The 16226-nt window shown below is 39.0% G+C and overlaps 2 protein-coding genes across 2 annotated transcripts in view; one reads left to right on the top strand and one right to left on the bottom strand.

The window, feature by feature from the left end:
- LOC147838394 (uncharacterized) overlaps window positions 1-16226 on the top strand; it is a 900722-nt gene that overhangs the window by 250208 nt on the left and 634288 nt on the right. The gene's annotated exons all lie outside the window — the stretch shown is intronic.
- LOC147838409 (NACHT, LRR and PYD domains-containing protein 12) overlaps window positions 1-16226 on the bottom strand; it is a 50113-nt gene that overhangs the window by 6522 nt on the left and 27365 nt on the right. The window contains exons 5-11 of the mRNA XM_087303356.1: window positions 11716-11911; window positions 9814-11635; window positions 9568-9738; window positions 8887-9060; window positions 8079-8249; window positions 6157-6330; window positions 5663-5833 (exon numbers count right to left, since the gene is read on the bottom strand). Coding sequence (XP_087159482.1) covers window positions 5663-5833; window positions 6157-6330; window positions 8079-8249; window positions 8887-9060; window positions 9568-9738; window positions 9814-11635; window positions 11716-11911 — 2879 coding nt within the window. The remainder of the gene's footprint in view (window positions 1-5662; window positions 5834-6156; window positions 6331-8078; window positions 8250-8886; window positions 9061-9567; window positions 9739-9813; window positions 11636-11715; window positions 11912-16226) is intronic.

Raw genomic sequence — 16226 nt, 5'->3', positions numbered from 1 at the left:
TTCATATGTACACATTTTAGTATGTTACTAATGTATGTTTATAGTAAATCACGTATGTGCGTTTTATGCGACGATAATTGGCTACATGCGGTGATCATTTACGCTGTACATGCCCAGACAAAGACCCTGCCACCACGCGGCATTCATGTGCTCGTGGCGACCTCTTGTGGACACTCGGAGAATCGTGCTTATATTACCTACTGTGACATTATTGCTTATTATACTTGAGTTGTGTGCTGTTTAGTTATTATTGTTTATTGTGAAACATCTGTATTGATTAGTTTGTTTCAGAAACCACACATATGTTCCATTGTATACCAAGTCCTTCAGTAAATTAAAATCACATCTAAATATCCTGAGTGCCTCTCTTTAATTAATTAACCATCTCACTCAGTTCTGACCGACTGCCTATTGTGTTTCACACCCAAATTTAATTCATCCACGAACCCCTCCATTTCAAGTGGTCGTTCGAGCTGGAGAGTGAATCACAGTAGAGAGATGATGTCCAATTCTGAGCCATATCCTCCTGTTGTCAGACCTAGACGACAAATAAGACAACCTGCATATCTATCAGATTATGAAGTTCATGGATCAGGCTTTGTGAAGAGAGCTCCAGTATCTAATCGCCTGAGTGAATACGCCAATGAAGCAGTCGCACCCATGTCAGCGAATGTATCACGATCATCTTCTCCGACAAGTCAGCCCTCTTACACAGATGATCTAATACTCCAAGATGTATGCCCAGAGCCATCTGGATATGAACCGCCAGGGTATGATAAGCAACACTTTCAAGTCCAGCAGACCTCTGATGTCAATGTGCATGCATATGAAGAGGGACAATGACGAGATCCGTAGCTCCATTCTACCAGAAATCCTTTCAGCGCTTCAAGGGCTTCAAGAATGCTACATAAAGACAGGAGATCCAGCAGCGAAGCCCCAGCATTCAGACACCAATGCCAGCTCCCCGCACTCACTTGCCACCATCAGTCATTAGTCATAGAAGCTCCAGAGTGCATAGTGGTGAAATTCCTACTCCTCAACCAGCCCGTTATGAGCAGCTGACAGAGCAAATGGGAAATATGACTTTAACTTCTAGGATGTCATAAGTAGTTGATGATCATTGTGTACATTCTCAGAGGAAACACACATATTCAGCCCAGCCTGCAGAAACAGGACATTATGAAAATGTGCCCCTTGGTCCAAGATATCATTATCTTCAGACAGAAACAGAAGTCCAGCCTCATGCCCAGAATTAGTGCCTAGGATGGAGATGCTGCATACCCAAGAGCAGATTTATTGAGGCCCTAAGCCTACAATTACCAGCTTGACAGCAGCTGACCCAAGACAGTTTTCCAGACTACGTATGGCACCGTAGAACATTCTGCCAGCAGATGCGAGTGAGCGTTTTAAGTATCAGATTCTGACAGATCATTTGGAGCTTGAAGAGGCTCTTCTGGTGGCAGACTCCTACTGTAATTCAGTGAGACCCTACACAAACACGATGCACGCTCTGGTTAAGATGTATGGTCAGCCCCACAAGCTCGTTCTGCAGAGTATCGCAGAAGTGCTGGAAAGTCCCAACCTTAAGTCAGGAGATGTTAAATCTTTTAAGCTCTTTGCTCTTCGAGTGCGATCATTAGTGAGTATGTTGGAACAATTGGGGCCAGAGGGAGTTGCCGAACTGGACTGTGGCTTACATGTGTCTCGTCTCCAAAGCAAGCTTCCCCATGAGCTGCAAATCAGTTTTCAGAGATATATCCATCCTTTAAGGATCACAGTCCCTACACTTCTACACTTTGCTGACTGGTTGGAATACGAGCTCCAAGTACAAGAGGACACTGCCAAAGCAGTCATGTACTTTCCTTTCAAGGGGAGAGAAGGTCATCATAAACACAAGCCTTTAGGGAGATCAACAAATATTCTACTAGGTGCTGGAAAGCCCACTGCCCCCACTGAATGCCGAATGCCTACGTTAGATCCTAAGCCCAGCTCTACTAAGTATAAAGAGAAGTCACATACCTACTGTCCTTACTGTGACAACTCCAGCCACTTCCTCAATGGGTGTCTTAACTTCAAAGAGCTAACAAAGGAACAGAAAGAGGCATGTATTCGTAAGAATAATAGGTGCTGGCGGTGTGGACGCAATCATCATGCATCCAGATGCACATTAAAGGCTCTGTGTAAGACGTGCAACAGAAAACACCTGCTTGTATTGCATGATCTAAATGAGAGAGTTGTCAGTACTAGTGAAGAGACTGAACCTAAGGAGAACTCGTGTCTTGTGAATAGCACAAAGGGCACCCTATATGCAGATCGTTCAGTTGGCAGCCGCAGAGTGCTCTTGAAAGTGAGTAAGATGAAGTGAAAGTAAAGTAGTCATTGCAAATGGAGATGCATCAATGGAGACTTTTGCTGTGTTAGATGATGGGTCAAAAAGGACCATTCTACTTCATGCTGCAGCTCAGCAGCTGAAACTCCAGGGCCATCCGGAAGACCTCATACTGCGGACTGTGAGACAGGATCAGCAGGTGCTTCATGGGACAGCAGTTTCCTTCACAGTCTCACCAGTGTCTCACCCCCACAAGAAATACCACATTCAGCATGCATTTACAGCCGAACGACTGAGCCTTGCTGAACACACTTATCCAGTGGCTTTCTTACAGAAGAAATACAGACATCTAGCTGGTCTCCCATTGCAACAGATGGATAAAGTGCAGCCTGTATTGTGGATTAGGTCAAATTACCCACACCTCCTCACGCCTGTTGAACCAGTACGTATAGGCCCACCAGGGGGCCGAGTAGCAGTTAAAACCCGCTTGGGATGGACTCTTCAAGGTCCTACACAGGAGGTTCGTCGTGAGCTTAGCACACACCAGTGCTTCTTTACCTCTGTACTTCCTAACACAGACCTGTTTGCTCATGTTGAGCGATTGATACCCTATCGCAACAACAAGGTAGTGACACGATCCAAGCTAGACAAGGAAGCAATCAGTCTGTTGCAAGAAAAAACTGTTAGAGTAGAAGTAGAGGGCACAATGTGGTATGCCACACCGCTCCTCCGAATGCAGAGTATGCCTTGTTTGAACATGCCCAAGGAAGCCGTTCTCCCTCAGCTTAGGAGTGTTGAGAGGAGGCTGCTCAAAAACCCAGAGCAAGCATCTGCCTACCAGGCCGAGATTACTAGATTGAAGGAAGCAGGCTATGTGGCTAAGCTAGAACCAAGAGAAGCGGATTGCTCCAAAGAGTCTTGGTACATCCCCCACCAAATGGTGCAGCACAATAATAAGAATAGAGTCATCTACAACTGCTCCTTTGAATTTGAAGGCCACAGCCTTAATGAGTTTCTCCTGCCAGGCCCCACATTAAGCCCATCACTGTTGGCAGTGCTGCTTCGATTCCGAGAGCACCCTGTTGCTATAAGTAGTGACATTCGCAGTATGTTTCACCAAGTCAGACATGCCCTTGCTCCGATTTTTGTGGCGAGACTTAAAGCCTGATCTACCCCCTGATGTGTACCAGTGGCAGGTACTTCCTTTTGGCACCACGTGCAGTCCCTGCTGTGCCTCATATGCCCTGCAGACTCACGTTATAAATCACAGTGAGCTGGGAGATCGATTTAGAGAGGTAATTGAGAAATCATTCTGTCAACAATTGCCTCCACAGTCTTCATTCTCCTAAAGAGGCTAAAGACCTTGTTGACGGACTTTGTGCACTCCTAGCCAGTGGAGGATTTGAGCTTCGACAATGGGCTAGCAATTATCCATCTGTGATTACTCACCTTCCACCAGAATCCAGATCTAGTACCTGCGAACTGTGGCTCAGCCAAGACCAATAAGATGTCCATGAGTCCAAGCTTGGACTGCAGTGGCATTTCCAAACTGACACACTGCGCTACAAACACAGAGCTAGGAGCTGGCAAGTACTGGCAAGTCAATATGATCCTTTCGGATATATCATCCCATACACTACCCAGGCTAAAATATTAGTAAAGCGTTTATGAGACAAGAAACAGGACTGTGACGACCCACACCAGCCAGAGGATCTACTCGACTTATGGCATGAATGGGAGAAAGAGCAGAGTGGACTAGAGGAGATATCCTTAGCCAGTTGCTACTCTCTGTCAGAAGCACATCACGCATCTTGTAAATATGAAATCCACATCTCCTGTGATGCTTCAGAGCAGGCGTATGGGTCAGTGGCCTATCTGCAAATAGAGCACAAGGAGGGTGAAGTAGAAATTGCCTTTGTTGCTGCCAGGTCCCGTGTTGCCCCCCGAAAGCAACAATCTATACCAAGACTAGAGATGTGTGCTCCTTTAAGTGGAGCAAAGCTATCCCAACTCCTGAACACTGAGCTTACAGTCCCTATCCACTCCCCTACACTCTGGTCAGACTCTACCACTGTGCTTTTGTGGTTGACATCTAGCTCCTGCCGTTACAAGGTATTTGTGGGAACAAGAGTAGCTGAGATCCAAGAGATAACAGCATCCACTGTCTGGCGCTATGTTTGATCATCAGACATCCCCAACCCCCCACAGTAAAATTGTTAAGTGTTGACCGGTGCATGGTGATAAACATGTTGAGGACCACTGTCCTAACTTATCTGACCAAAAATGGACAAATGTGACCTACGTGAAGTTGGCACCCCATAAAAACAAATAATCCCCAAAACTATGCCATTCGTTTGTGCTACGTTTGTGCTGATTTGTGTCGCAAAAACGAACGTTTGTGCTGGTTTGGGGTCTGAGATTTTAAGCATTATTTTTGGACCGTGTGACGTCACTCTCCACCCCATGTTGCACAAATGACTTCAAAACAGCTCAGGTCATTTGTGCTCGGTTTGTGCTGTTAAAACGAACACGGTATTTGTTTTCCTCTTTTAGATATAAGCAAAATATTTCGAGAGCCGTGACGTCACTCTCCACCCCATTTCCTCTAAATCGCACAAAACGGTGTAATTCGATAGTGCTGGATTTTTGCTGGTTGGTGCCGTTAAAAAACACTTTATCAATTTTCGTTGTTTGGATATAAAGAAAATATTTCAGGAGCCATGACGTCATTCTCCATCCCAGGTTGTCTAAATCACACCAAACTGGTCTCATTCGTTTGTGCTAGTTTTGTGCTGGTTTGTGCCGTTAAAATAAACACTTTATCTATTTTTATTGTTTAGATATTGCCTTATCAAAATATTTCGGGAGCCGTGATGTCACTCTCCACCCCAGGTTGTCTAAATCGCACAAAACAGGCGTCATCCATTAGTGCTGGATTTGTACTGGTTTGTGCCATAAAATAAACACTTTATCTACATTTATTGATGAGATATTGCCTAATCAAAACATTCTATGTGATAACACATGCTACTATGAGCTATTGGATATGCCAATGCCATAACATGCACAGACAATTTCACTCTCACACTCTCTGTCTGTCTGTGACTGATCGAAAATGTGTAAATAAAAACTACAAAACATTGATTAAATATCATGCTGCAGAGAACAAAACTAGTTTTATCTTGTCTATAACTTTAATCACATTCATTTCATAAATTTCGGAAGGTTTTTTTGCTTTATGCTTCACGCATTTAAAACCCAATAATGCATAGCGATTTGTTGATTACACACTTACTCACGTTTTAAAAATGTGACAATTATCATAGAATGTACCTCAGTATTTCTAACTTGCACTGAATATTCTTCAGTCCAGCACAGAGCAGCTTCACTCCTGAATCCTGCAGATTGTTATTGCTCATGTTCAGCTCTTTCAGATTATTTTCTGATCTGAGAACTGAAGCCAGAGCTGAACAGCTTCTGTCTGTTAACTTGCAATAATTTAACCTACAAGAGAAACAAAACAACCACAGAATTAAGTGGCACAAATACAACACACTTTCATTTAAAGTCACAACAGAACAACCTTATACAGTCTGAGAACAATGAAGAAAGAGAGAGAAAGAGAGCAGAATATACGACAGCAGAAAGTCACATCAGCAGAGGAAAAGAGATCATTTTAATCAAAACATAAAATCGCAAGTTAAAAGCACCACACAAATACAATGTGAACTCAGAATCATCATAAGACAATGAGAATAAAGTGTCTTGATTAAAATTGTTGAAGAGATTTTAATGATTGTGATTCTTGGATTGTACATTTTTCTCACCTCAGTGTCTCCAGTTTACAGTGTGAATCCTTTAGTACGTCACATAAAGGATTCACTCCCGTGTTTTTTACTTGATTCCCACTGAGGTCCAGTTCTCTCAGGTGTGATGGGTTTGATTTCAGAGCTGAAGTCAGGATCACACACTGTTCCTCTGTAATACTGCATCTACACAGACTGAAGACAGAAAGAGAAAAAACAATGACTGAGATCTGTAATGATAATCTTATTGAAAAGCTACAGTGCTTTCTATGATCGTCTATAGTTCCCATAAACTTGAACATTTTGTAAATCTGTACATTTTTTTAAAAACTTGTACCTCTTATAGTTTATGCAAACTTTATAAGCTCTGTAAATGTGTTCATTTTAAATATGCCTGTTAACAGTTCAGCGGCATGTTTTCCTACTGTATAGAGTAATTCTACTGTACTATCTAGAGCAGTGGTTCAAGGTCCAAAAATATTGGTAATAAGAACATTTTATTTCAATAAAGATGCACATACCGAAATCAACCATTAAAAAAAATTAAAAGTCCTTTTTCATTTACAAATGCTTCAATAACAAGTGCAAAATTGGAAAATTAACAATGACATTTAAGTGTTTCCAGTTTTACAAGAAAAACAAACCCAACCAGAGGTAGATTTAAAGTGACTTATGAATTAACATCTAATGTAAGAAATTTAACTGCCCCTATTCCATCAGGCTAAACTTTAGTTTCATAGTGGCATTTTCACTTCACAACTCCAACTTTCTCATTCCAGATCAAACAGTTTGTGCTGGATTGGAGCAAATGAATGTACACCTCTCCATCTACTCATCTTTGATGTTTTTAAGGAAAATGTTTTAGTATTTTTGTTGTATATGCAATTTCACATGAAAATCAGCACTACTGTGTTTATCTGCAGCCTCATGCCTATGAACAAATCCCAGCAGTGCTGAAATAAAGCCATATAGCCTGATACTTGTGTGCTATTTGCTCATTTAGGGCGTACTCACACTATGCTATCCAAACCGTGCCTAGGCCCGTTTCCTGGATCGTTTGAGAAGTGTAAGTGCTCTGAAACGGGCTCAGGCATGGGTCACTTGGCCGGCCCTAGCCCGGTTGGAAGAGGTGTGCCCAAGCGTGGTTCACTAGGGCTTTGGCATGGTATGCTGTGTGTGAGTGCAAAACCTGCCTAGGCCCGAAATGAAAACAAGACTTGCGATTAAAGGGACTGTTTCATATGGATTTATTAATGATTCTTACTGTTCAATGAACAGAAACTGTCGTAGATTATTAAAGACACAAACCGCTCACTGTACGAAAGCTGCGCATCTTCAGCAAACCTCCTAATTCCAGCAGAACAATGACTTTATGGTTGTTTATGAGCGTAAAAAGTGGCTGATCTGTTCGGTGAAATATTTGACTACGTGTCACTGCGTATCAAACGACTTGAATGATATAACTGAAGAAATCTTCACTGTGCTGAGCGAGAGCACTTACTGAACAGCACATCTCCGATGTAACAGGCCTGAATGTAATGTGAGTGAGGGCCGTCTGGTAAGACAGGACGGGGGACAAGCGTGCTTTGGCCCAGTTCAAGGCAACTGTACATAGTATGAGTACGCCCTTGGCCTTAGATATTTTTCCCAGCAGAAAACATTGAGGCAGGTTTTGGAAAAGAGTGTTCATTTACTTCAGTACTGCACTGATCAGGACATTTTAGGATAATAAAAAGCAAACATTAAATTCAAAGTAATGAATAGTTCTGTTTAGTTTCTGTTCTTTTTTGTGTTTGTTTAGGAAATTATTAAACTGTCAGGATACCGAATATTTTAATTTGTTGTGACTGATGCTGTGTAAAACAAAAATAATCAAAGTCAGCAAATATTATCCACTACAGTAAGATTACTAATAAAAGTTTAGCTAAACATTCAATACTCACTTGAGTGTGTTGATCTGACAGTGTTTATCCTGCAGTAGAGCAGAGAGTTGATTCACTCGTGTGTCTCCTAGTTTATGATCACTCAGATTCAGTTCTTTCAGCAGTAACAGGTTTTTACCCACAATTCCAGTCACAAACTGACAGAATTCATCAGCAGCAGAACTGAAAAACCTGAAAACAGAGAGGATAAAACAGGAGTCAAATTTATATTTTATACGGCAGAACACCAGCACAACATACTGACTACAATTTATCATCAGTACAGCAGAAACATCAAAACTGCTGCTGGAAAAAACGTTAAACGCTTTTAAATCAAACATTTTTCTGTCATTAATCAAATTCTTATATATATATATATATATATATATATATATATATATATATATATATATATATATATATATATATATATATTTTTTAATTTAGGGTAGAATTTGTATTGTATGATGTACTTTTGTGTATTATGTGTGACATGCTTGTATGCTTGAACCAAATTGCCATCGGGAAATGAATAAAGACTGACTGACTGACTGACATACAAAAATTGAAATGAATTTAACAGTTCATAGCTATATGAATGAGTGCACTAAAAGCAACTTTTAACAACTAAAATGTGTCTGTGTGTGTTCAGAGACAGCGAGCAATAAACTTTTCAAATAATAATAAAAAATAAAACTTTGCAAAAGTGTGAAAACAGCCATTGGTGTTAATGTGTTAATATGATAACCTGCCCTTCTTTATCAAAACACAAAATGACCATTCAAATTTGATATCCCACATCTTACTTTATTATTTCCTTCAGTCTCACCTCAGTGTCTTCAGTGTACAGTGTGGATCCTGCAGTAAGTCAGTGAGCTCCTTCACTCCTGATTGTCCAGGATCATTTCCTCTGAGATCCAGCTCTATCAGGTGTGAAGGGTTTGATCTCAGAGCTGAAGCCAGAGCTTTATAACCTTCTTCACTGATACTGCAGTCTGAAAGACTAGAGGAAAATGATAAATATATTTTAATAATCAAAAATAAAAGTTAATAAAATTAATAATGATGACAGGTCAGACTTACTGAAGCTAAAATTAAACATCATCAATGGAAATTCACAACTGAACCATATTAAAGCAAGAAGTAAAGCTGACGAGTGATGCAGCAATGAGAATACAGTGTGCAACTATTAATACACTTTGTTTATTCTATAGTCTGTTAAATTGGCAGAAATTAAAACAATTAAATTATTGAGGTAGAAGCAATGAGTTTTGATCAGTTTAAAATAAATGCACTTCCCTCAAACGTTATCAATAACCATAGTAACAGTGATGGTTGCCAGAGACTTCACTCATCTGTGTAACCTTGAGGACATTGACACGTTTCCCTTATATATAAATGGCATGCTGCCATATAAAAACACTACATACTGCATTTTAAGAATACTAAAATCTTCAGTTTAGTGTGAGCTCAGTTTAAAAATTAAAATGTCAATTATCACAGAATGTACCTCAGGATTTCTAACTCGCACTTAATATTCTTCAGTCCAGAGCAGAGCAGCTTCACTCCTGAATCCTGCAGTTTATTATTGCTCATGTTCAGCTCTTTCAGACTGTTTTCGGATCTGAGAACTGAAGCCAGAGCTGAACAGCTTCTGTCTGTTAAGTTACAATCATTTAACCTACAAGAGAAAAATACAACAACAGAATTAGGTGGAACAAATACAACATAATTTAAGTTATATTGACTGGCTTACAGAGCTCTTCTACTGGATTTGACAACTGCTGATAGTCTGATGAGACACTCATCTGATTCCTTGAATTTCTGAAGCTCAAACTCCTCCATCTCCTCCTCTGATGTCGACAACAAAAAGGTCAAAGCAGACCACTGGGCAGGTGAAAGATCAGCAGATGAGAGACTTCCTTTGCTAAGGTGAGTCTGAATCTCTTTCACCAGAGTTTGGTCGTTCAGTTCATTCAGACAGTAGAACAGATTGATGGATCTCTCTGGAGAAAGATTCGCTTCAAACTTCTGCTTGATGTACTGAACTATTTCCTCTTTACTCTGGTCATTGTGGTCTTGCTGTGTCAACAGACCTCGTAAGAGCTGCCGACTGGACTGATGAGACAGACCGAGAAGGAAGCGAAGGAAAAGGTCCAGGTGTCCATTGTCACTTTCAAGTGCCTTGTCCACTGCAGTCTTCAGCAAATCAATCGTAGACTCATTTCTGTTTATTGAGTCTTGATCAAACACACTTTTCTTGTTGATGTCCAGAATCAGATGTGCATAAAGGGCTGCGATAAACTCTTGAACACTCAAGTGAACAAAACAGTACATGGTACCAAGAACAATCCCTGTTTCCTCCTTAAAGATCTGGGTACACATGCCTGAGTAAACTGAGGCCTTATAGACATCAATACCACAGGCTTCCAGGTCTGTGTCATAGAAGATCAGGTTGTTTCTTTGCAGATTATCAAATCCCAGTTTCCCCAGTGAAAGGATGGCATCTTTATCCCAGGACACATCTGGTGTGTTTTCTCCATCATACTTTCGTCTGCTCTGCTGGATCTGAAGGCGCAGAAAGTGTGTGTACATCTGTGTTAGAGTCCTGGGAGTGTCTTCTTTGTTTGATTCCTGCAGTGTTTTGGAGGTGTGATCAGCCTGATTGTTTTTCACATCATTATTTCTCTTCTCCTGTAAAATGTTCTGGAGAACAGTGGCTGAAATCCAGCAGAAGACTGGGATGTGGCACATGATGAAGAGACTCTTTGATTGTTTAACATGATCAATGATTTCTTTGGCCTGATTCTCATCTGTCAGTCTTTTTCTGAAGTACTCCTCCTTTTGTACATCATTGAATCCTCGTATCTCTGTCAGCCGCTCGATACAGTCAGGAGGAATCTTACTGGCAGCTGCTGGTCTGCTGGTGATCCAGATGAGAGCAGAAGGAAGCAGATTTCCCTTGATGAGGTTTGTCAGAAGGACATCCAGAGAGGCTGGTGACAAAACATCACGACACGTCTCATTACCAGCAAAGTTCAGAGGAAGACGAAATTCATCCAATCCATCAAGGATGAACAGGACTTTGAATCGATTCCTTCTTGTAAGGTTCAGTCCTTTTGTCTCTGGGTAAAACTGAGTTATAAGCTCCATCAAACTGAGTTTTTCTTTCTCCTTTAAGTTCATCTCTCTGAATGGAAGAGCAAATATGAAGCTGATCTCTTGATTTTCTTTTCCTTCAGCCCAATCCAGAACAAACTTTTGCACAGAGACTGATTTCCCGATGCCAGCGACTCCTTTTGTCAGTACAGTTCTGATCTGCTTGTCTTGTTCAGACGCTTCAAACAAATTTCTGCATTCAACCTGTATCTCTTGAGCTTCATGACGTCTGAAAGCAACTTCAATCTGTCTGACCTCATGTTCAGTATTGACCTGTTCACTGCCACCCTGAGTGATATAGAGATCTGTGTAGATGTTCTTCAGGAGTGTGGAGTCTCCTTGCTGTGCAATTCCTTCAAACACACACTGATACTTCTTCTGTAGGCCACATTTCAGCTGATGAATGAAGAACAGCTCACCTAAACACAAAAACAAAACTGATATAACTAAGTTTATTTTCTCTCCTGTGTTTATAAGTTATAATCTGACAGTCTCTCACCTTTTAGAGTATTTGCAGCTTCATCTTGCTTCATATCTTTCAGGAAGTAGATTGCGAGATCAAGAGCCGCTTCTTTTATGCTGCATCTGTTCTCATTAAAGTCCTTTACCAAGTGTTCTGGGTTTTCTTCATGTAATATTTTCTTAAACTTTTCTAGCTCATTCTTCATAAAAGTTTGTATTTGGTTCTCAAGATCCTACAAACCCAATAAGAAAAACAAATGAAATGGGGTTTATGCACAGCTAGCTTTTTTAACATCTGGTGAAAGCCTAATGCGACTATTTTCAATGTCATAAGGTTCATTTACAGAAATACGGATGTCTATAGACAATACGGGTTAGCATGGTTAATCGAAAAAAGATCACAATCTCGATTCGACCCTACACGCGATCCTAATTCAGCTTTTCCTACGATTCTGCCAATTAGATTTGCCATTGTTTGGCAATTATGTTTAATTTGCATGTGTGTGTGTGTCTGTTTTTTTCTCACAGTGACAGCAGCCATGAGACGCACTAGGAAGTGAAAGTGAAACCTGTGTGCACATCATTTAAATGATCATATGGCATTTTAGAGTTATGATTACGACAAGCATTTGTTATGTTTTTTTCTTTCATAGCAAACACAAAGAGTTGTGCATGAAATAAATGTTTACATTGTCAGTATAACAACCCTAACCTATATATAATGGAAATATAATGGTCTAATATTGTAGTTAATAACAGATGACAAGCACATGTCTCAAACATAATAATTCAATTTTATAATTATGACTAGTTGTATTGTGATGTCATAATTTTACTGTGGACATATTGAAACAACCAGGACATATTGAAAGTCTGTTAATAATACAAAATTTAGTCTTTTAAGCAACAGTAGAGCTACACATAGGCCTGTTGTTATTGATGTTTACCATATGTTTGAGAATTAACAATATTAACAGGCTAATCATATTAACCTTTATTTTTCATTTACAGAATTGTGAGAAAGAATCTTGATCTTGATTTTTTTAAGTGATTTACATTTTTGCCAGAATCGTGCAGCCCTAATAGACAGAATGAAATTGATATCCACAATCCTGTAAAAGTACCAGTTGAAGATGAATGAAATATAGAAGATGCGTTTTTGGGTGGAAACTCTTCGTCTACCTCCAGTGTGCAACATCCACCTGGATGACGTGACAGCAACCCTATTGCATTAGACCACACACCACACACCAGCTGATTGGTGAAGAGGAGACATGGGGATAGTTAGGAGGCCATGATGGACAGAGGCCAGTGGGCAAATTTAGTGGGCAGAGATTCGTAATCGACAAATAGACGTCATGACACAAGATTCAATCGTTTCTTCTCGTGTAATGTGGCATAGTTCACAACAACCGATCCCATGCCTGCGACGCATTACGACACCGTCCAGAAAGTCTAGCATGTTTAATCTTTTCTCGTTCTTTACGACGAGTTCCACCACGTGGGTGACATGGTCCCACGATGCAAGTTCATACACACTTTAAAACACACATCTTTATTTATTCTTAGTGTATACTGTTTAATAATCAATTTACATTATTAAAAAAATATTAATTAATAAATAAATAAATATGCAGCATTAACTCGCACCCTCTCATGGTTGGTACGGACAATGAATGTACAGTCATACGGCTGCAGGCGACACTGCTCTCATCTTGTCAACAGATTTTGTTGTAATAAAAGCCTGCCCTGCTTATTCAAATGTGTCATAAATAATAACAGTTTAATATAGGCTTAAAGAAACTATATTAATATCAAAAAAGAAACATAAAAGTTTGATCCTGTCAATGTCATAATTAATGCCCTTAAATAGTTATTAGTTGTCAGCCAGCATCAGTGTTTATTGAGATTGAAGTTAATTAAATTAAATTGAGATAAGAAATATTGTTATAGCAATACTCCAATACAATACGTATCTCGTTTTTGATTGCAACTTGTAAAAAGCATTTACGTCCTGTCCTTTTTTATGAACCATTTTCCAAAGCTTTAAAGACCGACTCTTCATTTAATAAACACTTTATTTGCGACACACACTCTGAAAATTGTAAGTTTTTAAGTCATTCGTTTTATTTAAATCATGTTAAGAAAAAGATATATTTCATATTGCATATAGCATATATCAAATTGCATATTGCATTTAGTAGACCTACTGGCCTAAATAAGCTTTTGCATCAACAATTTCATAATCCTTACTTTTGCCCGTGCAAGTTTTATGCATGCGCTTATAGCGCGGAATAGCCTATAAGTATATATAATATCAGGCCCAGATTGGCTAATTGGGAAGACCGGGAGAATTCCCGTTGAGCCGGTCCCTTTTTTTGCCGCAAGGGCCGCTGCCCCTAGCTGCTAGCACTCTCAGCAGTCGCACTTTTTTTCATTTATTTATTTACTTTACCATAGCCTCTCTCTTTTTATTCATTATTTTGTCCCAGCTCCGCTCTTTATATATATATATATATATATATATATATATATATATATATATATATATATATATATATATATATATATATATATATATATATATATATATATATATATATTTTTTTTTTTTTTTTTTGTTATGGCAACCTATGTGAATGCTTTGGGAAATAACATTCGACCTAGACGTCACAGGATGACTAATGGTGAAGGAACGTGTAGTCTGGCAAATTTGAAATAAAAATAAAAAAAATAAAATTTGCATGATCTGACATATTGATTTTCGTAACCGACAATAAAAATTGTGTAATCTGATCAGGCTTAACACCACTTCTTTGGGATGTAGATAAAGACCAGGAAAACATAATAAATAAAAGCAAAACAGTAGCGAAGAAACTCAACACAGAGGAACATTTACACCTCACTGCCCACTAGCATTTCGGAAGTGTTAATGCAGACCAACAGAGACAGCGCGCAGAAGTATAAATGCACAGCTACGCGCGTTGCATGCGCCTTGGGTTACGCCGGTCACTTGACGCAGAAGTATAAACCAGGCTTAAGGCGTGGATTTTGGCTGCCAGTGGGTCAATGTAAATACAGACGATGGACTTGAAAATACAGACGACTATTTTATTGAGCAAAAACTCCAAGAACTGGCGATTATATGTATGTATATACATATATACATATATATATACACATATATATATATATATATATATATATATATATATATATATATATATATATATATATATATTCTATAATATTTTATAATATTTATTGCTGTGAACCCCTAGAAAAGGTGGAGGTGTAGCTTTATATATAAAAGATAAATTTCATGCTACCCTCCTCTGTTTCTATCCCCAAAAAGTTTGAATTTCTTGCTTTACAAATAGAATTCATAAAAGATCAGTCTCTCACAATTATGGGTTATTATAGACCCCCTTCAGCTTGCAGTGAGGCTCTCACCTCACTTTATAACTATGTTACTAAGTTGAATTCCAATGAACTTGTGTTAGTGGGTATTTGGTTAATAGGATCATCTGACAACTTGAAATCTATCTGTGATTCCTTAAACCTTAGCCATTAATTCTTTGTCCTACTAGGCTAAATATTAAAAATCCCTCTAAATCATCTTTGCTTGATTTAATCATCTAAAACGCCCCACACAAATATATAGATATTGGAGTATTATGCTAATTATATAAGTGACCACTGTGCCATAGCTGTGGTCAGAAATGCTAAGGTGCCTAAACTGAAGTCTCAGATACTTGTCAAAAGAGATATCAAACACTGAAATGAGATACAATGTAGAATAAGCATTGCAGTACTTTTATGATGAGTTTTTAAAATAAATAAATAAACATGCACCTTTGCGAACATTTAGAGTGAAAGGGCGTAATAATCCCTGTTTTTCCCCAGAAATTGCTAATTTTCTAAAAGAGAGGGACACTGCTTGGGCCCGGGCAAGTAAAAACAAATCAGAGGCTGATTGGCTGAGTTTTTGTCGATGGCGAAATAAATGTACCTTATTAATAAAGAGACCCAAGTCAGAGTTATACCTCTCTAAAGTGACTAAACATTTAAATGATCCAAAGAAGTTTTGGAAATCTGTAAAATCTTTGTCTGGTTTTTAAACCTGTGAGTTTCCAAGCTTCCTGGTCAAAAATGGTACAAACCTAACAGACAAAGCATCCATGTTAACCATTTTAATGAACAATTTATTTCTGCCGGACTTTTATCTGAAACTTTTAACTCCAATTTAAATGAATCTCCCTCGAAGCTTTTCTATTCAAATAGAAATAGAAGCTCTCATTTTTCCTCTTTTAATTTTATCCCAGTGACGGTTGTCGAGGTTCATAGAGCCCTGACAAAACTGGACCAGACAAACTGGATCCATTTTTTTGAAGGTGGCTGCATATTATATAGCTAAGCCACTTACCCACATTTTTACTTTAAGTCTTATTAGTAGTCATATCCCTAGAATTTGGAAGTCGGCTTTCATACTTCCCCTTTTAAAAGAAGAACCATCAGAAGTAAACAATTATAGATCAATTTCCAAAT

The sequence above is a fragment of the Danio rerio genome, chromosome 22, assembly GCF_052040795.2.
Source record: "Danio rerio strain M-AB ecotype USA chromosome 22, GRCz13ab, whole genome shotgun sequence".
Taxonomy (NCBI): Eukaryota; Metazoa; Chordata; class Actinopteri; order Cypriniformes; family Danionidae; genus Danio; species Danio rerio.
The sequence above is the reverse complement of the archived record's forward strand: the minus strand, read 5'-3'. Positions and strand labels throughout refer to the sequence as shown.